Genomic DNA, 27,565 nt, shown 5'->3' with positions numbered 1-27,565 from the left:
TCAAGCTCATAGCGGATGATAGAACTAGAATAGATATTTTATGTTTCCTACTCACATGAGCCCATATCTTTGCTTTTCGATCAATCTCCAATTCTAATCTTCCTCCCCAATCAGATATTATAGTGCCGATATAGACCGATATTTCATTATGGTCCAATTCTGATCGATAATAGATACTAGGACTTTGCAATATTTAACGGATCGCAATTCTGTATAGTCCATTTCTATACAAGTTCTCGGGAAATTCATTAGAGGAATGTTTCCAATAAAAAAAAATGTTTTCCTTTCCTCAATATTGTATGTGTATTGTTTGTACCTATCCACTTGATTTGGTTCATCATTAATGTCTCATCTTTGTAGATGAATTACATATACAAATTTTCGTATACAAAATCAACAAATTTATAATATTTCTTCTCTTTGGGCTACCTACCCCAATTCTAGTAAATTTTTGGAGTCAAAATAATGACATGAAGCTGGTTAAAAACTCCACCCGAACCCAATGGCAAATCGAATGTACTAGTAAATCACATGGATCTACGAACGACTTACTGTATTTGATTTGTGGCCAAACTAGAGTTTGAGAATTTGGTAACTTTCATTGTACACATTGTCAAATAGGCTTTTATCTCGGTATACCTATCTAGTACAACACAAAACTAAAGTTCCTATAACCATAACGGAAAGGCACCATAACCTTCTTACTTTTATTTTGTTTTCCTCATCATATCAAGAAGGGGCTTAACATAATTCTATTCCAAAAATTGGTATTATATAAGTATGGTGGATTTCCTCAGATGCCATAAAACTTAGACAATGTCCCACTGTAATCCTCGTGTATCCCCCACCCAAGTCCATCTTAAATCACGATTTCTTAAATTTAAGGAACCTTGAAAATCTCATACGATTGTCCCTCCCATATACCTTTAAAATTTTGACCGATCATAATGCCTCAACCAAATTGTGGCTCGATACTTTTAAATCATCTCATTACTTTCAAACTAGCAATTTTTTTATTTTATTTTTTGTTAACATTTTCAATTCGTACTAAGGCAGGAAAGTTTTCTTCATCTCAATAATTCCAAAGCTCTTTTCACTAAAGACATTTATGTCATTCGCGGATTAATTTAATTACATATCATTTTAAATTTTTAACTCAATGTTTTTTTTTCCAAGGTGGTAAGGCCAATCTTTTTTTTTTTTTTTTTCATACTAATACTTTAATTTCATATTTACATACGAAATAGTTATAAATTTTTCTTTCAGACACTACCACTCTTAATATCTATAGTATACTATCAGATATTAACATCTATCAAGCTTAGTTATTTTTATTTCATTTGAAACTACTTACTCTTCAGTATACGTTGGTACATTCATTCCCATCTCTATGGTCATAACACTGTGTAGTTTAGCTATGTTTGAGACGTCTAACTAAAACATATGATCTTGTTTAACAAAATCATTTTTACGCATACACTAACATTTAGTAACTTACTAAAACTATAACTACTCATTCACAGGAGCAACCTCAGTAAATCAAAACATCATCAATACATCAATTTATATTCACATTCCATGCCAGGTAAAACATAACATATTCTACATTATAATAAATATAGAATTAAGCCAACAATAATGTAGTCAATTACAATGCAGTCAATGATGTAAAAATTCAATTATGAGTTATATTTATAATGACCAAGCAATAACATATGCAATCAATGAAATTTCATTTTTTTTTTTTATCTTATGCAAGACATACCTGAAGGAGACGGGGCATCGATGATGGGACCATGGAACATGTCAAGCCCACATCGTAGACTAGTCTACAAGATCTGTAACCTAGAGCTCTGTTACCCATTGTAACGACCCGAAATTTTCTACTTAATTTAAGGTCGCTACTATATACATATCATAAACATTGAATGCGAAAATACTTCATTTAAACTTTCATAAAACATAATCTTCAACTTAAAACACTGTCATGGACTTTCGGGTTTTGAAAACACTTTTAAAAACGACACAACAAAAGACTAAATAAAAAAAATAAACGTTTAAATAAAAAACATCCTATTCTAGCATTAGCCTAAGAAAATAATACGACTACCCTATGCATGTGCCATGTTCTCGAGTTGCGATGTCGTCGTCAGCCGTACAGGAATATCTTGCCTTAATCTGAAACAGAGATAGCACGTGGCTTGAGTATTTTAAGAAATACTGAATAAGTGACCCCACTATTGGGGGTTAAATGCAAGAACATGCGAATGCAATGACGGGACCTATCATATCAATCTATTTTTTCCTACGACACTATTCTAATGGGAAGCTTGGATGTGTACCATATACTCTACACACAACCCATACGTGTGAGTATGGGCTCACTGGACAGTTCCCACACTGCTGAGCCCCTTTTCTTTCCTGGCAAGCCTTCTATGGAGCTCAACTTTTGCCGGATACCCATTAGAATTAGTAACCGTCACGACAACATTATGTAAAACATAACGATACTTCTCCTGCCTAATGGATGTACGCGTCCATACCCTTGGGATGGAATAGGGGTCTCCCCCAAGGCATGAGCACACATAATGCATGAGATCCCAACATTTTCCCGTTTTCATTATCATTTAATACAACCCCGCTATCATTCTGTACATAGCATATCCTTTTTCATATCATTTCACATATTGTTCATCACTCATATCACATCGTTTCTCATTTTTCAGTTCATCATACATAATTCTAACAGGGTTATGTTTCATGTCATTCATATCATGTTGTGTACATACAATTTAAAAGACAACATAACGTTCCAGGTTCTTTTACATAACATCTCCTCATATACATCTCATACCATAACATATCGCATCACAATGTATCATATCATAAACATGTCAACTTATCACATATTTCGTACCATAACATAGTTAATATCATATCATAACATATATATATATATATATATTAGTCATTCACATCTCGTATCATAATCATATCATATAGTGAACACTTCGTGGTCATATTATTCCCTAACTTATCATAGCCTTGGCGTTCTTATACATATAACAGTCATATCGTTACATGAACGTACCTTAGTCATATTGTCACATGAACGTATCCTAAATCTATCGTTCTATCAATCTATCACAATCCTATCTCTTTCTACCCATAACCTAATCGTATTCTTTTATTAGTCTCTCATATCCATAACACTTCGATGTGTAACCTAACATTAACGTTTCATGAACATATCTTACTCCTATCGTTACGTTACGTTTTGTGCATCCTTCTCGTATCCTATCTCAAACATATCATTGAATACATCGTACTGTAAGTATTATCATACAAGTCACATATTATAACATATACCTAACATATCATAAGCATGAGAGAGGATGAGGTCTGATTATTCTAGATCTTGTAAAATATTGGATAAATGAGAGAAAATCTGAACTTAATTTCTTCTAAAGCTGACTAGAAAGAATTCTGAGATATGAATTACCTTAAAAACAGACCAAAATATCTCAAATCTCATCGTATTGCATCTATGGTTGAAGCCATTTTCGTTTTTTCTTAAATATGAAGTTTTTTATTTTTCTGTCATATTCTGAATTGTTGGTTGAGGAGAGATAATAGAGGTTTGAATTGTTGGTTGAGGAGAGATAATAGAGGTTGGAATGGGAGGTTAGTGCACAGGAATGGGTAAAGTGTCTTTCTTTTTAATAGTAATTTTTTGTTTCTAATTTTTCTAATTATTTATTTATTTATTCATTCTTTTATTTGTTTTATTATTATTATTATTATTATTATTATTATTGGGCTATTACACCAATGCATTAACGTGATAAGTGCATATCCTTCTTAGAAAGTAAGAAGCATTTCAAACATAGCTAAGTCCACATTTTTAGTCTCTTGTTTCCAAATTTAAAAAGGATTTATTATAACGATTTTAGACGATCTTCAGTACATATATCAATGGGCATCGAGAGTTTGGTTAGATTGCAAGAGATCGACATAATATTTCGAGATCCAAGCATCAATTATATCCATTTCAGCCTTTCTTTGGCTTATCAACCATGGAGGATCATCCTCCCTCTCTTCTTGTAAGTCTAAGCAATGGGAGCCTGCATTAGTTACAATTTTACCCTTTGAAAACTCTATGAAATGAAAGATAATTAATCAAATTATGATCAAAGCATTACCTTCATCTGCGGGGATAGCAACAATGCTCTCAGATATATTCTGCAATACCCTGCGATCCAAACCCCATACCATTAATAATACGAAGCTTTAAAGGTGGTACCAATTAAGTAGCTTAGATATTATTCTTACCCTCCACTACTGTAAGGATCTTTGAGGCCATTAGAGAAAATAATGTTACTTCCAAACCGATGGAGTATTAATTTCAGGTCCTGCACAATTTATCAAATTGTTTCCCGTTAAATTAATAAAAATACCCTTCAACTAAAACTACGTGTAAAACTTTCCTTCAAATACCTTTCTAGTTAGAGTTTTAGATATAAAAAAATGTTAGTATTTTATTTTAAAAATTCTTTTAGAACTCTTAAACCTGTAAAACATACCCTAGAAAGTTCCTTAATCTTAAACTTTTTAAAAAAATATATACAAAAATACAATTAAATTTTTTTAAAAAAATATTCTTAAACTTTTTAAAAAAATATATACCCATTAACATTAATACCTTGAAACTTTAGAAAAATGTTTAAATCATTTATTACTCTAAATATTCAAGGTTAAGAATATTTTTGAAAATTGAAGAGTATATTTTATTTTTCCCAAGTTTTAAGATATTATTGTAAAAAGTTCAAAGGTTTTTTTTTTTTTTTTTTTTTTTTTAAAAAAAATTATGAAGTATTTTTATTAATTTAGGTTTAAAATATGAAAGATGGGTGAGTTGAAGGCTTACTTGGCCTCCATAGAAAGTTGTGATCCAATGAGGATTTGGTGAAACCCCATACAAAGCTTTGCAATCCTTCTTAAATTTGTTGAAATCAAAAGGTGCCGTTGGGAACATCGAGTCTTTGTCCTTGCCGCTAACACCAATGGGCATTACGATCTCGCTGTACTCCTGAACAAACTAAATTATATGAGAATGGAATGGTTGGGAGGGAGTCACACCTTGACTAATTTAGAGAATAATCATGGGTTTATAAGTAAGAAATATATTTACATTGGTACGTGGTCTTTTGAAAAATCTAGAGTATAGCCAGGAGAGCTTGTGCTTAAAGGAGGTTCATGATTCATAATATGGTACATGAGTCATGCCCTTAACTTATCCATATCGAACAAAGAAGTGTGAGCTTCGAAGGTTATAATAATAGCCCAAGCCCACTACTAGATATTGGTCTCTTTGGACTTTCCTTCCCGACTTCCCTCAGGGAAAGGGTTTCATACCCTTAGAGGGTGTTTCGTTCCCCTCCCAACCAATGTGGGATATCACAATCTACCCCCTTTAGGGCCCAGCGTCCTCATTGGCACTCGTTCCAGCCCTTTTCGGGGCCAGCATCCTCGTTGGCACTCGTTCCTTTCTTCAAGAGATATGGGATCCCCACCAAATTCATCCCCCTTCAGGGTCCATCGTTCTTATTGGCACACCGTCTCGTGTCTACCCCCTTCGGGGAACAGCCTCCCCAACCAATGAAAGATATCATAAAGGTGTAGTCAAAGTGGCTCAAGTATCGAACAAAAGGTGTACTTTGTCACCTTTTGTTCGAGGGGAGGATGAATTGAGCTATAAGAGCTTATATTCAAAGTAGACCGTCCGTTATTCCTACCAAGCTATTCAATTCATAATTTCAAAAATGAAGCATCGAAAACATAGGGATTGAATCAACATGCCTGCCATGTAAAAGGATCAATAGGATTATCGGGATGCCCAGATTCAAACACATCGTAACAATCCCTCTCCCCCATGAAAGCAATGACCCCAGCAACCACCTGCTCAATCACGTCGCTGTTTTTCCTTGCCGCTTCATCAATGGCCGCACATATGCCTCTCACTGGCTTCTCATGCGGGTTGTTGTACTGAGCTGCGGACGTAAAAACATGGTCCAGATAGTACTTCAGCTCATCACTTCCATTCAATTTCTCACAAGTTTTGAACCTTTTGCTCAAAATCATGAGCCCTTCTGGCTTGTTGTTCGCGATTCGATCGACTTCAGCCCACGATCTTCGTATGGTTTCGTGGCATGTTTGGCTGGTTTCCTGATTTCATAAAATGGATTGTTGTGAATAATTTGAAGCGTTTTGAATTGTGAAAAAAGGGATTGATTGATTGTTTGGAGTTACTTTGAATGACTTGGAGACGATGGAGTAATATCCGTCTTGAGGTGTGATGTTGTCGAAGTAAAGGATTGGGGCTGAAGAAGCCAGGGCTCCAAGAGCGATGTGGGGATACTTTAGCCTAAACCATGAAGCTAGCACTGTGTATCCATGGCATACTCGATTATGATCATGGAAAACTTAAAAAAAATTAAATTCCTATTTCTAAAACTCGAGCAAAAAGTATGTAACAAAATAAAGAAACTTATAGGTGTGAATTGTAACCGTTCAAGCCTACCATTAGCAAATATTGTTCTTTTTGGGTTTTTCTTTCGAGTTTTCCTCAAGATTTTTAAAACTCTTCTGCTACTTAGAGATTTCCACGCCCTTATAAAGAATGTTTCGTTTTCCTCCTCAACCGATGTGGGATCTCACAATCCACTCCCTTTGGGGCCAGCATCCTCACTGGCACTCGTTCCCTTTTCCAATTGATATGAGACTCTTCAATCCACCTCCTTCGAGGTCGAGTGTTCTTGCTCGCACACCGCCTCATGTATACCCCCTTCAGGGCTCAGCCTCATCGCTGGTACATCGCCCAATGACTTTCATACCATTTGTAACAGCCCGAGTCCATCGCTAGCAAATATTGTCCTCTATGGGCTTTCTTTTTCGAGCTTCCCCTTAAGGTTTTTAAAACATGTCTCCTAGGAGAGGTTTCCACACCCTTATAAAAAATGTTTCGTTTCGATGTGGGATCTCACAATTAATAGTGTTTAGAAGCTCCATTCTCATAAACTAAATAATTATCAAACAAAGTTTTATAATTTACTATGCCAAAAGTCTAAATCTAAAATTGTTGAGGATTATTGGAGTCCCACGTTGGTTAATTAAAGAGAAGATAAGAATATATAAGTAACGTATACTATCTCTATTGGTATCTGACATTTCGGGGAAATCAAAACTAAAGTTATGAGAGCTTATACTCAAAATGGATAATATCATACTATTGTGGAGGTTCTTTCTCCCTATCAAGTGGTATCATAGTCATGTCCAAGGCTCCACGTGTCCTTTGTTTAGGGAGAGGATTGACGAGAATTATTGGAGTCCAAAAGTAAAATCATAAAAGTTATGTTTAAAATAGATAATATCATACAATTGTGGAGGATCCTCGTCCCTATTAATAACTCATTTGAAATTCATTAACTTAAAAGAATTATGAAAATTTAAGACAATTAAGTTAACTTACTTCCACCGTAGGAGCCTCCAATGACAATGATAGGAGAAGTTTGAGAAGCTAACATTTTCTTAATATGCAAAAGCACTTCAGCATAATCCGCTAAGGCTTGAGCCGAATTCAGATATCCTCGAACGCTCGCATTTTTCATAGCCTTCTCTATCGAACCAAATGGTACTGATTTCCCATAAAATCGATGCTATAAACAAGCAAAACATGTCAAAAAATAAGATCGAATACATTCGAGGCAATAACCTTAACCCCTCTTACCTCTAAATACACAAGCATAGCCTTGTATCGAGACGCAAAACGAATGGGAAAGTCTATAAACGATATGTCATCGTCGATATCTTCTTCGGCACCGAAAAAAACAACGATGGGAGCATTGGGATTCACACCTTGCCAGTATTTGAAATCAATAATGTATCGTTGATCAAACGTGTCGTAGCTTTGAGGCTGATAATTGAAGTGATCGAGTGGTTGTTTGTAATAAAAAGTGGCTAGACCGTCGAGTGTGCTAGCTTGTTGGGGCTTGTTTCGGGATGCCCTTCTTTGGACGCCAAGGCGTGGGATGTGGGCAGATGCATAGGAAGAAATGAGAAGGAGTAGTAGTGGGAGTACTATGGATTGGCTCAAAATGCTATCCATGTTGTTCCCCACGTTGATCAACTTAAGGTGTGGATATGTATTTATAGCACACAACAACCCTATTTTTCCCACTCTTCCTTATTGCCTAAACTTCATCACTTCCTCTCATTTTTCTCATTACTTATCATTGAAAGTTGGAATTTCGAAATCGCTTTTATCTTTGTCTCCACCTACTAAACATAAGTTTCTGAATTTGAAAGCTTGTTTCGATGACTAGCAACAGTTTCGATTGCCTTTTGCTTATGATCCAGAAAAATGGTTACCTTCGTAATAATCACTTGAACGTTGACTCAAATTTGTATGACTTTTAACAATTGTTTGACTATCGGTTATAGGGGTGTACATGGATTAACATGTATAAGACCTTAGTCCCAACAAGAATTAAATTTTATCGAGAAACTTAGAAGTTGGATTTTAAGATGATGTAAAAGGGAAAAATTCTTATGAAAATTCCACGAACTCAGAAAAAATATAAAAAAAATTAGGAAAACGGTCAAATTAAACCCTGATGGGCAAAATGATCATTTTGAGCCTCATTTCAAATGAGGGGTTTGCTAGTACCAAGTTCTATGAAGAAAGAAGACAAAAAAAAAAAAAAGAAAAAAAAGAAAAAAGGGAAAGGTGAGGATTAGGGTTTTAGAGAGAGTTAGAGAGAAACCGAAATTGGCTCCAAACGACAGCTTGGAGTCAGATTTTAGCAAAGGTCCTTCACAAAATTTTTCATTAGACTGAGCAGAACATATTTGAGCATTTTAGTGATCCAAATCCATCAAGTAACAAGATAGATCGAGAGGTATGAATTTCGAGTTTTCGTTTTCAATTTTCCTTTAGATCCAAGAGATTTTCTTAGAGTTAGATTTTGCATTTTTGATAGATTGTTCATGATTTATGGAGGAATTTCCACCAATTTCTTGAAGAAGCGGAAGTTGAATTGAACCATAAGTCAGAATTTCCGTGATCGTCAAGAATAGTAATAACCTAAATTTTATATTTTAATTGTGATTATTTTTTTCATTAATTTTATAAAAAAAAAAAAAAAATTGAATAGCTCCAATTTTGGTGAAGAAATTAAGTTGATTTGAGTTGAGTGAGAAAAGAAACTAAGTTGATTGGGTCAATAGAGGGTGACCCAATGAGACCCGCTTTGCTTGACTTGTGAATTGAGGCGGGACCTAATTAAGCACCCACAATCCAAGTAGCCCACTTAGGCACCTATCCATGTCGTGCAAGGAGTGCACTTCTCCTTCCCAAGCGCACGTATGTACTCATGCGTGGGAAGTCTCCACGCACGTGGTCGGCATGGGAACGCGCATGAGTGCCTCTTTTTTATCCCTTTGTTTTATTTTTGTCAGTTTTTTGCTCCGATTTTGATACTAGTCCTAATTTTACTAGAGTTAACCGACGAAAGAAATTTCATAAATTTTGGAGCTCCTAATTTTAAATAGTCTAGATTGATCGGATTATCAAATCATATGAACATCTTTAACAAATTCAAAATATGTCATTCAAAATTTCACATTATTTTAAACTTTTCCAATAATTTTAAAAGCTTTTTCTTTTTCTACCTCATCCATCGTGAACAAAAAAGCCGTTTTTGTAGACTTAGTTTAAAAAATTTAAGCATTAAAATTAATTTTATTATGAATGTAGTGGTGAAGCATTAATAGAAGGTTGAAGCATAAAAACGTGGCATGAAAGGCATTACAAGACATCCACCAAGAAGCCATCCAATAGAATAGATACTCCATTAGCATTTGACACTAAGCTTGCATACATACCCTCATCATGCTCCCATCCATTAAAGGATGTTTCTTCAATCACTTCATCTTTAATTCTTATATCTTTAGAATATGTATACCATTTTTAATATCTACCTATCTAATACCTATCTTAGCTAATTGAGCTACATGGTTTTCGTAGATATGCACTCTAGAATGTTACATATTTGAGGCAACAACCGTATTAAAAAAATAATAATAATAGAAACCCTAGAGTTGTCAAATATAAAATTGAGTGAGTTCAATTCCTCTCACAAACTACAACTACGTTACATACTTGATGCAACAATTATGATATGAACCAAGAGACATCAATCATACAATATACTTCAATGAAGATGTGAAGAAAATGTTATTGAAATTATCGAAAGATATTTCAATTCATGCCACATTAAAGAAGAATGAAACTTCATTGTTATAAATTTTTTGTGGATCATAATATAGAGTAATTTAGTTGGCGTTTGTTTAATGTATTTTAAGGTTTATTTACATAGTAGCTAATTATGACCATAAAATATACATAGTGGTTAATTATAGTCATAAAGTATGAAAATTACAACTCTGTAAAGTCTCATGAAGGTTAAGAGCATGTACGTTATTTTTGTAAGATGAACTTGAGAAAATGTAGTAAAAGAATCATTTGTGCTTTCCTTTAGCAAATGACCAAATTTGTTTGCAATTCTATGTAGTTTAGATTACATGTAGAATCATTCAAGCTTAACATGATCAATCTTGCTTGTGGAGTGATTCGAATCTCAAACACATGTTCTTTCCTTGAGATATTCGATCAACAAGGTAATCTGAATCTCACTCCCCTGGTAGTGATCCCATATCAAACTATATTAAAAAGAAAAATAGAAACCCTAGAGTTGTCCGCTATAAAACTGAGTGAGCTTGGTTCCTCTCACAAACTACAAGTACGTTGCATATTTGATGCAACAAACTGTATTAAAAAAAAAAAACAAAATCATAGAGTCGTCAGCTATATAACTGAGTGAGCTTGATTTCTCTCACAAACTACAATTACATTACATATTTGATGCAACAACTGTATTTAAAAAAAAAAAAAAAAAATAGGAACCCTAGAGTCGTCAGCTATATAATCAAGTGATCTCGACTCCTCTTCCAAGCTACAACTACGTGCAAGTCGAGGAGAAAATCTAAAAACCACGGTCGCTTGCATCATCGACTGAATCCCTACATAATTAACTCTATTAATAGCTCCATCTAGGAGTGGTGGTTTTGTCTGACTTGTTAGAGTGACTCTGATTTTATATTTGGCTTTAGTGAATAACTAAGCGTGTTGACTAATCGACTTCTTTAGCTTATGCATCAACTTCGCCCGCCACCATTCAACTTTGTCCGTCTCCATTTTGCTTCATAGTTCGATCACCATACTCTCTCGACTCCAACACCAAGATTCAACCAACATTAAGTCAAATTTCCCATCTATTTTTATATTTGTAGGATAAATTATAAAACTTAGGTACTCCGACTTGGTAAAAGTAAGAATTTAGTATCTATAGTTTGACAAGTTAGAATTTTTCAATAATTTATATAACACCTCATAAATAATATCTATTATTAAAAGTCACAAATTTAGTAGTAGTGATTATAGAAAAGACCTGTGAGGTTCCACATCGGTTGGGGAGGAGAACGAAGCATCATTTATAAGAGTGTGGAAACCTCTCCTTAACAGACTCGTTTTAAAAACTTGGAGAGAAAATCGAAAAAGAAAAGCTCAAAGACAACAATATCAGCTAGCGGTGAGTTTCGACTCTTATTTGAATGTACACCACTTTTAACGTTCTAAATGATACTAATAGGTGGAGTTGACTCAACCGTATCTCCATTACCTAAGAAAAGATAAAAGACAAGACAAGACATCAATGACACTTCCTCGTGTGCGATTCCCATGGTCAAAAGTTACGTTCACTTATTTGGTATAGTGAACAACGTTTACCCTTTTTTTTTTTTTTTTTTTTTTTTTTTTTTTTTTTTTTTTTTTTTTCTTTTCTTTTCTTTCTGAGGTATATCCCTTATGTAACTTATGGAGCCCCTAATTGAGGAGGATTTTTTTATTTTGTTGTGAGAAAATTATTTCTCCGGTGTTTAAGAAATTCAATAACTCGAAAATTCAATCAACTAAACTCAACTCACAAGGTTTGAGTTGGATTATGAATTTATTGATTAGGTTGGTTTACGAGTCTAAAACTAGATTTAGCTGAACCGAACTAACTCGAATTTATTTTTAATTTTAAAATATACATTTTTTTTTTATTAAGATACAATTATATATGTTGGATGAAAGTACACCTAATTTAGGGAATGATCATAGGTTTATAATCAAGGAATACTATCTTCATTCGTATGAGGTCTTTTGGGGAAGCCCAAAGCAAACACTCATGCTCAAAGTGGACAATATCATACCATTGTGGAGAGTCGTGTTCAATTAACACGGTATCAGAGTCATACCCTAAACTTAGTCATGTCAATAGAATTCTCAAATGTCGAACAAAGTATTGTGAGCCTCGAAGGCATAGTCAAAAAGTGACTAAAGTATCGAACAAATGGTGTAATTTGTTCAAAAACTTCAAAAGAAAAAAAAAAGTCGAGCCTCGATAAAGGGGAGGCATACTTTTGAGGGGAGGTGTGGATGAAAGTCCCACATCGCCTAATTTTAGGGAATAATCATAGGTGCATGAGGTGAGAGCTTATGCTCAAAATAGATAATATCATACCATTGTGGAGGTCCCGTTCAATTAACAATATATACATATTATTATTTTATTTGTATTTAATTTCATAATGATTCTTTTTATTATTTATTCTCTACCCACTCTTTAAAATATTTTTTAAAACTATTTCCAAGATAATTTTTAAAATTATATATAATAATTGAATTACCAATCTTAATTAAAATTTTGAAAATAAATAAATATATGTTTTAGGAACAAATTTTTTACTCTTATTAAAAACAGTTAATTTAAATAAATCATTTCAATAACTCAAACTAAACTTTTTTATGTTAAGTTGGATTGAGTTTTTTTTATTTAACAAGAGTTGTTTGGATGAGTCGGAAAGATGTGGACCCCATCCGACTGTTTGTTCTGTAAAACTAATCTAGCGTTTAAACTAGCAATATGCAAATTTCTAAAAATAATATTTTATTCCATGTGAATGGGTTGAATCCAAGTCAAATAGTTTCTCTAACTTGGTGTCATGCTTGAGACATGCCTAGGTGGTATTTGGTGACTTTGGCCTCGGCCTCCTCAACCTCGACCGAGGTGGTTACGGTTGGGTTATATGTCTTAAAACTTATAGTTTGTAAACAAAAACATATTCTATTTTCAATGAAGTTATTATTGTTGTTTATTCGGTAAAGATTGTTATTGAATAAAATGAACTTTACATCATTAATCTAAATCCAATAAACTAAGAACACTCTAGCTATAGTATGATTACTTGAACTATATGTAGAGACATAAGAGTGAATCAAGTTCACTCTGGGTATACTATGATTACTTGAACTATATGTAGAGACATAAGAGTGGATCAAGTTCAAGTATATATAGTCAAAATGATCTATAGTATAAGGATAATGCTGAGTACCTTATTCTGGGACACTATGGATGCAGCCCACTTTTGTATATGATATAAACAATGTGATCACTAAATTGTACATGTGGAGACATGTGAGTGGGGGCGTCCTATGCAATGAGGATTGCATAAGATCGGACCATGAAGAAAACCACTCTCACTTTATAATGTCGTTTACTGTTGAGACTGATTTTCTTTTCATTCGATAGCCTAGGTAACTCGGTTTTAATCCTGAGCTAACTATGAACTCCTGTTTATTTGGAATTATCCTTAGATTTGCATGGGTGAGAGTGGCTCTAGTTCGCCAACTCAATAGGCCTCCCATTTCAGGGGTAAGACTGGGAGAATGACTGGGGACGTGGGGTGCAAGATGGAATTCACTCCTACCCACTTTTAGGGATAGAAGAGAGGTAGTTCCCTTAAGCACTAACTCCAGGTCTTGAACAAGGGGCCCCACCCTCTCATTGGCCTGAGAGAGATTCGGTTTACTGGTTGGACCACAAACCAATTGTTCATTAGAGGATCAGTGAGACATAAGGAACAAGAAGTAACTTTAGGGGTAAAACGTTAAATTGACCCATCTCTAGTTACGAACAACCTGTGAAGGATTGAGTTACTAATCATGGTTATATCAAATGGACAGAAATATATCTATAGGGAGGGGAGTGCAACTACTAGGCTATAGTGGAGTGTCCTAGTAGTTAACGAATGTTAGTTAACTAGGTTAATGAGTTTAGCCGATTAATCTTGGATCGTTGGAGCCCATGATCTATAGGTCCATTAGGTCCCTCTGCTAGCTCATATCGGACTAAACCATAGAACAGTGTGACGAGTGAGTTCGAAATGTTCGAATTCAACTTAGGGAATATGTGCTACATATATACGATATATTTAACTGCATTTTTGTTTTATTTACGAATTAAACAAAAAGAGAGAATATGAGATATTTAAATAAGATTTAAATATCTTAATCAATTATGTGTCGGAATTGATTGGGATTGGCATTTGAATTAATATTAAATATTAATTAAATAGTTTAATTAATCATTTAATATTACTTTAATTTGAAATTAATTATTCAAATTAATTGTTGAATTAAAATGAAGAAAGTCAAAATGTTGACTTCATTTCATGGAAAAATCCATGTTAGTGGAATTTTGAGGTGTCAAAATTTGGTTTAACCAAACTTCCATCCTTGCCAAATAAACCCCACAAGTTTGAGTAGAATTTTGAATGTCAAAGTTTGGTTAACTCAAACATGCATGCTTGCCACATAATCCCAAACATTTGAGTTGAATTTTGAGTGTCAAAATTTGGTGATCTCAAATTTGCATGAACATGCAAACATGACTCTTTAAATAGAGTGATCGTGGTACATGGGAGGTCTTCTTCTTCTTGGTGAAAAACCTTGAAAAAAACCTCTCACAAACACTCTCTTCATATATACAAAATCCCTCCCAAGTTTAGTCACTCACCGGATTCCACAATCCCGTTCTAAGGCCGGAGGATAGTGGAGAAGACACTAGTGGTTGTTCGAAACCGATTCGTGAGGAAAAAGGAGTTTGAACTACAAAAGGTTAGTATCTAAACTCATTAAGTTTTAATACTTATGAACATGCTAGTTATTTACTATAATTGATGTTCTAAAAGTGCCTAAGATCTAAATTGCTTCCGCATGTGTTATATTAACACCATCAATTGGTATCAGAGCAAGTTTTAGGCACTTTATTTACATTAATTTGATCATGGTGGGTACCATTTCATGAATGAAATTTGTGGTGATGGTTTTGGTTTTGGCATTTTTTTTATGCTTCCATTTGATACAATTATTGTAATAAGCCTAATGTGTATGGGCTTTAATGAATGAAGAAAGGTCTGTAATTTTTATGGAGTCATAAGAGTCCATTTTAGGTTGTAATTGATCGAAAATGGAAGAGATAGCAAGCTGAACCGAAGAAGATGGAAGAGGCGGTTCGGGTGTTTTTTCTGTCGTTGGGGTCTGATTCAACGTTTTTAAGGGTTGGTTCGCCCAGTTCGTGATCCTCGGAAGTGGCTCAAGTTATTTTTAATTATTAATGTAATAATTTAGTTAATTGTTTGCTTTAAAATGTCAAAACCAACCCACTTGAGTGTGTTTAATTAATTATGCATTATAAATGTATGTTTTAATTAAATAGAAAATGTATATGCATAAAGTATGTCATATAAATTTAAAATCTCACCATAGGCTAAGCATGTTTCATGCCTTCCAAGTATGTTATAAGTGTTATAATGTATAGTGTGCATGTTTAGGGTTCCATGAGTGATAGATATAAATTGTTATATTATTGCATGGAATGGATGATTATATAATTGTTATATAAAGCATGTTAGATGCACGTTATAGGTTATTTTCAAAGTCATAAAACGAGATAGACGTTAAAATCTATAATAAAGATAAGTGCATGCTCACTTAGGGTTAAGAACCGAGCACGATCAATTTTAATAATTAAAATAGGTCGATGTCTTACAAAATTGCGGTTACGAGAAAGCTCACCTGGCACGATCTTGTCTAAGGCTGGAGGTACTTAAGATGACGGTTTACGGAACACCTACTACCTGGAGATCGGACCAGTACTTGAGCTTAGTTAGCCCAGTTTTATGAGCATGCTTAAGTGATGTAAGATTTAGAAAAATCACCTAGACTTAAGTTATATTTAATTAGCCGGAATATACTTAAGTAATGAGTATACCCAACCATCTAAAATACTTAGTGGGAGGAAAAAGGTGTATAAGATACATTGTTTTCTTTTCACGCTCTCTGTAAAATTCACACAGTGAGATTCATGCTCGGCCTCGTGTCGCCCTGGGAGCGTCCTCCATTCGGAAGGTATTTGCATGAGTCAATAACAAGGTGAATAGAGAAAGTATTTATAGTAAGTGGGAGAAGGAAGTATATCAAATACGTCCTATGGTCTCCACCACTAGGTTGCATCGTGAGATTCCCATGTTCCACCTGCATGTTGCCCTAGAGCAACTACCCATTCGGAGGGTCGAAACAACGCAAACTCCAGAAATGGATAGGATTTCTTAGGTCCGTTCCCAACTTTGGTTTTTTCATTCGATAACATTATTGGGACCGATCTATGAGGTCTGAAAATGGCGGGTCACACTTACGAAGAAATACTAAGAGTTGGTATATTCTTGACCAAAACAGCGATAACTAAGAACACTATAGGAACAAGAGTTATTCTAGGATTAGTGTTTAAGTCAAGAATGTCTTGGTTGAGTGAATGAGTGATTGACTGCCCCTCGGTAACAGTTGCTCTAACTCACTAAAGTATCGTTGCAAATTAATAATGATTTGGGTACATTATTACATTTGCTAAAACTGATTGGATTAAACAGGATTAAGACAAATCACTAATAGAATTTTCTTTATTACAGCATGACAAACTCAATAGTACAATTACTCGCTTCTGAGAAATTAAACGGCGACAATTACAACACTTGGAAATCAAACCTAAACACAATACTGGTCATTGATGATTTAAAGTTTGTTTTAACAGAGGAGTGTCCTTCAAACCTCAGCTCAAATGCAAACCAAACAGTTCGGGATACGTATGACAGATGGATAAAGGCAAATGAAAAAGCCCGAGTGTACATTCTAGCGAGCATATCTGATGTTTTGGCTAAGAAACACGATGTTATGGGTACTACTAAAGAGATTATGGAATCTCTAAAAGGGATGTTTGGATAACCGTCCTTCTCCCTTAGACATGAAGCCATAAAATACATTTACAACTGTCATATGAAAGAAGGGACATCAGTTAGAGAACATGTCCTGGACATGATGGTCCATTTCAATGTGGCAGAAGAAAGTGAAGCTGTCATTGATGAGAAGAGTCAAGTCAGCTTTATCATGATATCTCTTTCGAAGAGCTTCTTCCAATTCCGCACCAATGTGGTAATGAACAAAATAGAATATAACTTGACTGCTCTTCTCAATGAGCTACAGACTTATCAATCCCTCTTAACGAACAAGGGACAAACAGGAGAAGCAAATGTTGCTATCTCCAAGAAATTACTACGAGGATCGTCCTCCAAAATTAAGTCTGGACCTTCAACTTCTAAAAGTGTTTTGATGAAGAAGAAGGGTAAAGGGAAAAATAAGATTCCTACTAACCGCAAACACAAGGTTCAAAAGGCAGATAAAGGAAAATGTTTCCATTGCAATGAAAACGGGTACTGGAAGAGAAACTGCCCAAAATACCTTGCAAAGAAGAAAGTCGAAAAGACACAACAAGGTAAATATGATTTACTCGTTGTAGAAATATGTTTAGTAGAGTATGACAACTCAACTTGGATACTAGATTCAAGAGCGACTAATCATATTTGTTCTTTTTACCAGGAAACTAGCTCCTGGAGAATGCTTGCGGGGACGGCAAGATAACACTCAGGGTTGGAACAGGAGAGATTGTCTCAGCAAAATCAGTTGGAAATTTAAAGTTGTTTTTTTGGAGATAGATTCATTATATTAGATAATGTACTTTTTGTTCCTGAAATGAAAAGAAATCTAATATCTATCTCTTGTTTATTAGAACAATTGTATAAAGTGTCTTTTGAAATCAATGAAGTGTTCATTTGCAAAAGAGGTATTCATATTTGTTCTGCAAAACTAGAAACAACTTATATATGTTAAAACCAAGCGAAACAAAAGCTATTTTAAATACCGAGATGTTTAAAACAGATGAAACTCAAAATAAACAACAAAAGATTTCTCCTAATACCTATCTTTGGCACTTAAGACTAGGCCACATTAATCTCAATAGGAATGAGAGATTGGTCAAAAGAGGACTTCTAAATGAGTTAGAAGACAACTCTTTACCTCCATGTGAGTCTTGTCTTGAGGGTAAAATGACTAAATGATCATTTTCTGAAAAAGGTTATAGAGCCAAAGAAACCTTAGAACTCGTGAATACAGATCTCTGTGGTCCAATGAATGTCAAAGCACGAGGAGGGTATGAATATTTCATCAGTTTTATTGATGATTATTCAAGGTATGGCTATCTTTACATAATGCATCACAAGTTTGAAGTTCTTGAAAAATTCAAAGAGTATAAGACTGAGGTTGAGAATCTATTAGGTAAAACTATTAAAACACTTCGATCAGATCGAGGAGCAGAGTACATGGACTTAAGATTTCAGGACTATATGATAGAACATGGAATAAGATCTCAACTCTCAGCTCCTGGTATGCCTCAACAAAATGGTGTATCAAAAAGGAGAAACAGAACTCTATTAGACATGGTTCGGTCTATGATGAGTTTCGCTCAATTACCCGATCCGTTTTGGGGATATGCAGTGGAGACTGCTACATACATTTTGAACATGGTTCCTACTAAGAGTGTTTCAGAAACACCTTATGAGTTATGGAAAGGGCGTAAAGGTAGTTTACGTCACTTCAGAATTTGAGAATGTCCAGCACATGTGTTGTTGCAAAACCCCAAGAAATTAGAACGTCGTTCAAAATTATGTCTATTCATAGGATACCCCAAAGAGACGAAAGGTGGTTTGTTTTATGACCCTCAAGAAAATAGTGTTTGTATCAACAAACGCTACATTCTTAGAGGAAGACCACGTAAGAAATCATCAACCTCGTAGCAAACTAGTATTAAGTGAGATTTCTAAAGAAGCTACTGATAAAACAACAAAAGTGGTTGATCAAGCTAGTCCTTCAACAAGAGTTGTTGATGGAGCTGACACTTCTGGTCAATCACATCCTTCTCAAGAGTTGAGAATGCCTCGACGTAGTGGGAGGGTTATAACTTAACCCAATCGTTACTTGGGTTTGGCAGAAACTCAAGTCATCATACCTGATGATGGCGTTGAGGATCCATTGACCTATAAACAGACAATGAATGATGAAGATATAGATCAGTGGATTAAAGCCATGAATCTTGAAATGGAGTCAATGTACTTCAATTCAGTCTGGGAACTTGTAGATCAACCCAATGGGGTAAAACCTATTGGTTGCAAATGGATCTATAAGAGAAAACGAGACCAAACTGGTAAGGTATAGACCTTTAAAGCTCGACTAGTAGCAAAGGGTTATACCCAAAGAGAGGGGGTGGACTATGAAGAAACCTTCTCTCCTGTTTCTATGCTTAAATCAATTAAAATACTCTTGTCTATTGCCATATGATTATGAAATTTGGCAAATGGATGTTAAGACAGCCTTTCTAAACGGCAATCTTGAAGAGAGTATCTATATGGCTCAACCAGAGGAGTTCATTGAACATGATCACGAGCAAAGAGTTTGCAAGCTTAAAAGATCCATTTATGGGTTGAAGCAAGCATCTCGATCCTAGAATATAAAGTTTGATACTGCGATCAAATCTTATGGTTTTAAACATAATGTTGACGAACCTTGTGTTTATAAAAGGATAGTCAACTCTATAGTAGCTTTTCTAGTGTTGTACGTTGACGATATCTTACTCATTGGAAATGATGTGGGATTTCTAACTGACATTAAGCGTTGGCTAGCGACACAATTCCAAATGAAAGATTTGGGAGATGCTCAGTTTGTTCTTGGAATCCAAATTGTTCGGAATCGCAAGAACAAAACACTAGCATTGTCTCTGGCATCGTACATCGACAAAATGTTGATTCGATATAAGATGCAGGACTCCAAGAAAGGATTATTACCTTTTAGGTATGGAGTTCATTTGTCGAAGGAACAAAGTCCTAAGACACCTCAAGAAGTTGAGGATATGAGACACATTCCCTATGCATCAACGGTCGGTAGTCTAATGTATGTCATGCTATGTTCCCGACCCGACATATGCTATGCTGTGGGAATTGTCAGCAGATATCAGTCCAATCCGGGACGTGCTCATTGGACTGCCGTTAAGAATATCCCCAAGTATCTTAAGAGAACGAGGGACTATATGCTAATGTACGGTGCTAAGAATCTGATCCTTATAGGGTACACTGACTCAGATTTTCAGACCGATGTAGATTTGAGGAAATCGACATCAAGATCTGTCTTCACTCTGAACGGAGGAGCAATAATATGGAGAAGCATAAAGCAAGATTGCATTGCTGATTCCACCATGGAGGCTGAGTATGTTGCTGCTTGTGAAGCAGTGAAAGAATCTGTATGGCTTAGGAAGTTCTTAACTGATTTGGAAGTCGTTCCAAATATGCATCTTCCCGTCACTCTTTATTGTGATAACAGTGGAGAAGTTGCAAATCCAAAAGAACCAAGAAGACATAAGCGAGGAAAACATATTGAGCGCAAATATCATCTCATAAGGGAGATTGTGCAACGAGGAGATGTGATCGTCACACAGATAGCTTCAGAGCACAACATTGCTGAACCATTTACAAAGCCCCTCACGGCTAAAGTGTTTGAAGGGCGCCTAGTGAGTCTAGGACTACGAGTTATGTAATCTAGTGCAAGTGGGAGAAAAGGCATGAGTATGTGATGCCTTAGTTCATTGTATTTCTCTCTACTCAACGTTATAAAACCCCACTAGAGTTTTAGTCAAAGTGGGAGTTTGATGAGTTATATGTCGTAAAACTCATAGTTTGTAAACAAAAACATATTCTATTTTCAATGAAGTTATTATTGTTGTTTATTCAGTAAAGATTGTTATTGAATAAAGTGAACTTTACATCATTAATCTAAATCCAATAAACTAAGAACACTCTGGCTATAGTATGATTACTTGAACTATATGTAGAGACATAAGAGTGGATCAAGTTCAAGTATATATAGTCAAAATGATCTATAGTATAAGGATAAGGCTGAGTATCTTATTCTGGGGATACTATGGATGCAGATCACTTTTATATATGATATAAACAATGTGATCACTAAATTGTACATGTGGAGACATGTGAGTGGGGGCGTCCTATGAAATGAGTATTGCATAAGATCGGACCATGAAGAAAACCACTCTCACTTTATAATGTCGTTTACTGTTGAGACTGATTTTCTTTTCATTCGATAGCCTAGGTAACTCGGTTTTAATCCTGAGCTAACCATGAACTCTTGTTTATTTGGAATTATCCTTAGATTTGCATGGGTGAGAGTGGCTCTAGTTCGCCAACTCAATAGGCCTCCCATTTCAGGGGTAAGACTGGGAGAATGACTGGGGACGTGGGGTGCAAGATGGAATTCACTCCTACCCACTTTTAGGGATAGAAGAGAGGTAGTTCCCTTAAGCACTAACTCCAGGTCTTGAACAAGGGGCCCCACCCTCTCATTGGCCTGAGAGAGATTCGGTTTACTGGTTGGACCACAAACACCCTTTCATTGGCCTGAGAGGGATTCGGTTTACTGGTTGGACCACAAACCAATTGTTCATTAGAGGATCAGTGAGACATAAGGAACAAGAAGTAACTTCAGGGGTAAAACGGTAAATTGACCCAGCTCTAGTTACGAACAACCTGTCAAGGATCGACTTACTAATCATGGTTATATCAAATGGACAGAAATATATCTATAGTGAGGGGAGTGCAACTACTAGGCTATAGTGGAGTGTCCTAGTAGTTAACGAATGTTGGTTAACTAGGTTAATGAGTTTAACCGATTAATCTTGGATCGTTGGAGCCCATGATCTATAGGTCCATTAGGTCCCTCTGCTAGCTCATATCGGACTAAACCATAGAACAGTGTGACGAGTTAGTTCGAAATGTTCGAATTCAACTTAGGGAATATGCGCTACATATATACGATATATTTAACCGCATTTTTTTTTTATTTAAGAATTAAACAAAAAGAGAGAATATGAGATATTTAAATAAGATTTAAATATCTTAATCAATTATGTGTCGGAATTAATTGGGATTGACATTTGAATTAATATTAAATATTAATTAAATAGTTTAATTAATCATGTTACTTTAATTTGAAATTAATTATTCAAATTAATTGTTGAATTAAAATGAAGAAAGTAAAAATGTTGAGTTCATTTAATGGAAAAATCCATGTTAGTGGAATTTTGAGGTGTCAAAATTTGGTTTAACCAAACTTGCATGCTTGCCAAATAAACCTCACAAGTTTGAGTAGAATTTTGAGTGTCAAACTTTAGTTAACTCAAACATGCATGCTTGCCACATAATCCCAAACATTTGAGTGGAATTTTGAGTGTCAAAATTTGGTGATCTCAAATTTGCATGAACATGCAAACATGACTCTTTAAATAGAGTGATCGTGGTACATGGGAGGTCTTCTTCTTCTTGGTGAAAAACCTTTAAAAAAAACCTCTCACAAACACTCTCTTCATATATACAAAATCTCTCCCAAGTTTAGTCACTCACCGAATTCCACAACCCCGTTCTAAGGCCGGAGGATAGTGGAGAAGACACTAGTGGTGGTTCGAAACCGATTCGTGAGGAAAAAGGAGTTTCAACTACAAAAGGTTAGTATCTAAACTCATTAAGTTTTAATACTTATGAACATGCTAGTTATTTACTATAATTGATATTCTAAAAGTGCCTAAGATCCAAATTGCTTGCGCATGTGTTATGTTAACACCATCAGTTACATGAACTCTTAGCCTCCCGTGGTATGGCTTGTCGAATGTAGAAACATGGTTGGACAACACCTAAATAGCATTTTGGTCACCTTGAGCTAGGTTGATGAGCCATGTTACAAATATTCTAGTGGTTCATTTTGTTACAAAGTTTTGGAAATTTATTCAACCATAATTAGCCTTATTTTGAAATTTTGCCAAAATGCTTTAAACTTGAGTTTAAATCATGTAACGTTTTGCTACTCCCCCAAAAAAAAAATTAGTACGGTGGAAAGTGTTATTAAACAAAGGAGGGTTGTAAGATGATGGATGGAAATATTTGCTGAAACCACCACACCTAAACGGTGGTGAAAGTTCTTTATTTATAATCATTTACGGTATTAAATAAATCACAAGGAATATGGAAAGAATAATAAATTGATATGAGATGTCTGCCTATAATAAAAGAGCAAATATGAGACAAATGTTAAGCTGTGATGGAAGGCTAAATATCTAGATATTTGTTTGTAATAAAGAGTCAAATATGGTACCTAGGGTAAACGAAAGACTAAATATTTAGATATTTACTTATAATAAATGGTTAAATATGATACTATATGGTAAACTATAATTTAAGACTAAATATACTTAAGAGTGAAAAGTGTGAATTTAAGAGAGGTCTAATGAATCGATGTCCTTATGGTAACTTAAATTTATGAAAATAAACTAAGTAATGCTCTTGACTTGGTCAATCCAAGCACCCTCTTAAGCCACACAAATAAAGTCGATTTATTATGCGTTTCTATGTCGAGCCACAAAATATTTTGTATTTGATTGATAGATAAAATAGAAAACCAGACAGATCTAAGGTATCTTTTAGCAGGCCCACAAGGGACATGGGGCTAGTTACCACGTCAGAGACTTGGAATAGTATAGGACTTAGATTATGCCAAATGTCTAGCCTTATCTCGTGACTCGTGACTCGTGATCGGTAGTTTCAATTGTAGGTTGCCATATGAGGATGGTTAGGGGTTTGTCAGTCTTCGTCTGTACAGTGACATCAGTTATGGGGTGACCCCTACAAGTTCTATAAAAATCAGGTGTGTACTTAGGTCAATATCAAGGTGAACTCTTGAGAAGGATAAGATAATAATTTTATTTCCAATACTTGACTTACCCCTACGGCGCAGTTGTTGGGATAAAATTACAAGATCTAAAATGATGAGTTACATTTATAAAGAGATCATTAAAGTTGTTAATGATGTTCTTAACCAAACTAATGGTAACTAAATATTATAGGAATAAGAGTTGTTCTGGTTTACTGTTTGGTTGAGATTGTCTCAATTTAGTGAAGGAACACTTGACCGGTGGCTGCACTTCTTCTAAATCACTAAAATACCCTAGCATTGGAAATGATTTATAGGGCCAATTTTATAGAATTGTTTCTTCTTATACTGAATTTGAAGGGAGGGTTGATTGTTTCTAATTAAATAATATTTTATGTATTTCAAATATTATGTTCAAAGATCTCTTGGTGGTTTAATTTTCACTACGGATAAGTCATATTGAGAAAATTTTAATATTTGAAAAAATAATATTAGCACTATGATGGAAGTATATAATTTTTTTTTTTTTTTTTTTTTTTATCTTTATTAAGAAAGGTTCTCCAGACCTATTGTCAATGTGAATCGAATTATTCGAGTGAATCAAAAGTGATGAGAAAGCTTTGTTCATATCTTCTAGTTGACATGTTGAATGTCATGACTAAAAGATGAGAAAATGACAAAAGTATCTGAGATGTTTAAGTTGATGGAAGCTAAATTTAGATAATTATGTAATTGATCTCCAAATTAAGTATTATAAAATTCAAGAAAATTTTTATGATTGAAGCTATTGATTGGAAATAGTTCCTAATGAGCTAGGTTAGTGTGAGAGAAATTTTTGAAATTACTCTATAAAAAAAAATCTAAATTTTTTTTTTTTTTTTTTTTTTTTTTTTTTTTTTTTGAGACTAGGTGACATCAACTATCTCACTGATAGTTGATATAAGATCTATTTTCAAGATTTATTTCTCATTATGTAAGTCTTGGATATATCAAGTATCAAAATTTGTTTTTCATTACACCTGATATGTAATTCTTGAAAAATACTTGATGATGTAGAATATATTATACATGTTGGCACTAGGAAATCAATCTTAATTAATGTAGTGGAAGACATTGCGATGTCGTTAAGTAAAAATTGTTATTAAATGCTGAATATGGTGTTTTTAATAACCATGAGAGAAATTCAATTTCTCATACTTTGGTTTATAAATTTCTCATACTTTGGTTTATAGCATGAATTACTTTAAATATTAAAGTTTATATTTTCAAATTTGTTTGAAAATAGGTTCAGTTCAAATTAAGTACAATGAGTATGTGTTAAAATGTTAACACTTATTATACTGAAACATTGAGATATTCATGATTAGAGAATCAAGAATAAAAAGACATGTCTTTGGTAGTTCATTTAATTAATGTCAAATTGAATACAATGAAGAGACTAGTAAAAGGTAATTCTCCTAGTAAAAGATAATTCTCTCATCGTTGGAGTTAATTACTTTACATATCTATAGATCTCATTTTTCATGCAGATAATCATTAGGCTTTTACTGAATAAGGCTGCAAGACCAAAAAGCGTTTTGGATTTATGCATTGTGACCCAAGTGGTCTGTTGAATGCAAAAGTCAAAGAATATTGTTAGTATTTTATCAATTGGTTGATGATTATTCAATATATAAGTATCCTTACCAAATGCAACTTACTCTTTCTTTTATTTATTTATTTATCTTTTGAAAAGTTAAAAAAAAAATGAGACTAAAGTTGAAATCCATTTTGGTAAATCTATCAAGACATTATGATCGAATCCTAATAAATAGCACGGGAACATTGTGTACTAAAATTAGTGGATAGAAATTAGAATTGATTTCTAACTCTAAGCATAATACAATTTTGTAAAATTATGATGTAAGAGGAGAAAACAATATTATATTAGATATAGTCATAAAAAAATTATACGCTTATTATTGAACTCTTGTTACGATATGCAATAGGGACTACTGCGAGTGAACATGATTGTAACGACCCTAAATTTTCACATACTCAGAGTCGCTACTAACGTCTCATGCTCATCTATAATGCAGATGTGAATGTTTGATTAATCCACCACACCTAAATGGTGTGAAAGTTATCTTATTTATAATCAAATAAATTACAAGGATATGGAAATAGTAATAAATGGAAATAACAATAAATGGAAAGATACCTATGGTAATAAGGCAAATATCTAATATTTGCCTTATAATAAAATATCAAATATAATATATACGGGAAAGTATAATTTATTACTAAATATCCTTAACACCCCACCGCAAGCTGAGCGTCGGATTTGAACGAACGTGAAGCTTGGATCTGAAAAATTCAAAGAGGTTGAGAAACACTTATCGTGAAGATGTCAACAACCTGGTTCACAGGAGGCGTAAAGAAACACTTTCTTGGCCATCGAAAATTGCAGAGGGATCGCCGCTCAGCGGCGATGCTGCCTTGGCTTCGACGAGAATATGTCTACCCATAAACAGGGATTGTCGCTTAGCGACGATGCTACCTTGGCTCTGGTGAGAATATGTCTAACCCCAAGAAGTAGAAGGGGAAACCTAGAGCAAGGGACAAAGACAATGTTGAAGCCGGAAGAGTCGCCACATTGGGCGAAGGAGCCAATTTTGGCAAAAAGGGCAGCCGGAAGAGTCGCCACATTGGGGCGAAGGAGCCAATTTTGGCGAGAAGGGCGGCAGCAACTTGGTTGGCGAAGATGCCAGTGCGACGCCTAGATTCCAAAGGTGAATCTCTGCAAAAGGTCGATAGGCTTATCGAGATTCTGTATATTTCCGAAAGAAATGCTGATGAAGATCCTAAGATTAGGGTTTCTGTGAAGGATGAAGGATAAAGGAAAAATTGAGAAGAGAATGAAAGAGACTATGTTTGGAAAAGGTAAGGTTGTATGTACAGAGTATGGTGAAGGATGATTTGGAGGTCAATAGGGTGGAGCCGAAGAGTAATTAATCGGCTCCGCCTGCGGTAGCCATGAAGACTGCTCCTGCGGCGTCAAAGCCAGCAGGGGTGGTGGAGAAGAACAGTAGAAGATTTCAAAAGCCATTGAAAAGAAAGGATTTGGGGTTGTTAAACCGAAGGGGCTCTGATACCATATGAATGTTTGATTAATCCACCACACCTAAATGGTGTGAAAGTTATCTTATTTATAATCAAATAAATTACAAGGATATGAAAATAGTAATAAATGGAAATAACAATAAATGGAAAGATACCTATGTTAATAAGGCAAATATCTAATATTTGCCTTATAATAAAATATCAAATATAATATATACGGGAAAGTATAATTTATTACTAAATATCCTTAACAGCAGAAATATAACTCTTACATGAACATAACTGATAACGTAAACTTAAAAAAAAAACGTT

At 34.6% G+C, this 27,565-nt stretch overlaps 1 protein-coding gene across 2 annotated transcripts; it reads right to left on the bottom strand.

Annotated features, from left to right (window-relative positions):
- Positions 1-3,897: 3,897 nt before the first annotated feature.
- On the bottom strand, positions 3,898-8,245 carry LOC111798977 (uncharacterized). 2 transcript variants are annotated; one of them, XM_087125266.1, is made up of 8 exons: positions 7,787-8,245; positions 7,529-7,715; positions 6,310-6,443; positions 5,860-6,225; positions 4,928-5,089; positions 4,333-4,412; positions 4,203-4,252; positions 3,898-4,124 (listed from the first exon to the last, which is right to left on the bottom strand). In XM_087125266.1, the coding sequence occupies exons 1-8, from the start codon at positions 8,162-8,164 to the stop codon at positions 3,973-3,975; spliced, it is 1,509 nt and encodes a 502-aa protein (XP_086981392.1). In that variant the 5' UTR covers positions 8,165-8,245; the 3' UTR covers positions 3,898-3,972. The 2 variants fall into 2 exon arrangements, with proteins under 2 accessions (XP_086981392.1, XP_086981393.1); XM_087125267.1 differs by having other exon boundaries at positions 3,898-4,109.
- Positions 8,246-27,565: the final 19,320 nt, after the last annotated feature.

The sequence above is a fragment of the Cucurbita pepo genome, chromosome 7 (genome assembly GCF_057944985.1).
Source record: "Cucurbita pepo subsp. pepo isolate OVF chromosome 7, ASM5794498v1, whole genome shotgun sequence".
NCBI classification, from domain to species: domain Eukaryota; kingdom Viridiplantae; phylum Streptophyta; class Magnoliopsida; order Cucurbitales; family Cucurbitaceae; genus Cucurbita; species Cucurbita pepo.
This window is presented reverse-complemented; position numbering and strand designations above follow the sequence as displayed.

Excerpts from the sequence above, each read along its gene's own strand:
- LOC111798977 (XM_087125266.1), bottom strand. The coding sequence starts at position 8,164 with ATGGATAGCATTTTGAGCCAATCCATAGTACTCCCACTACTACTCCTT. Across the intron at positions 6,444-7,528 it reads TGGAGGCTCCTACGGTGGAA|TGCTAGCTTCATGGTTTAGG; the intron begins GTAAGTTAACTT and ends ATGGATACACAG. Across the intron at positions 4,253-4,332 it reads GATCCTTACAGTAGTGGAGG|GGTATTGCAGAATATATCTG; the intron begins GTAAGAATAATA and ends TTTGGATCGCAG.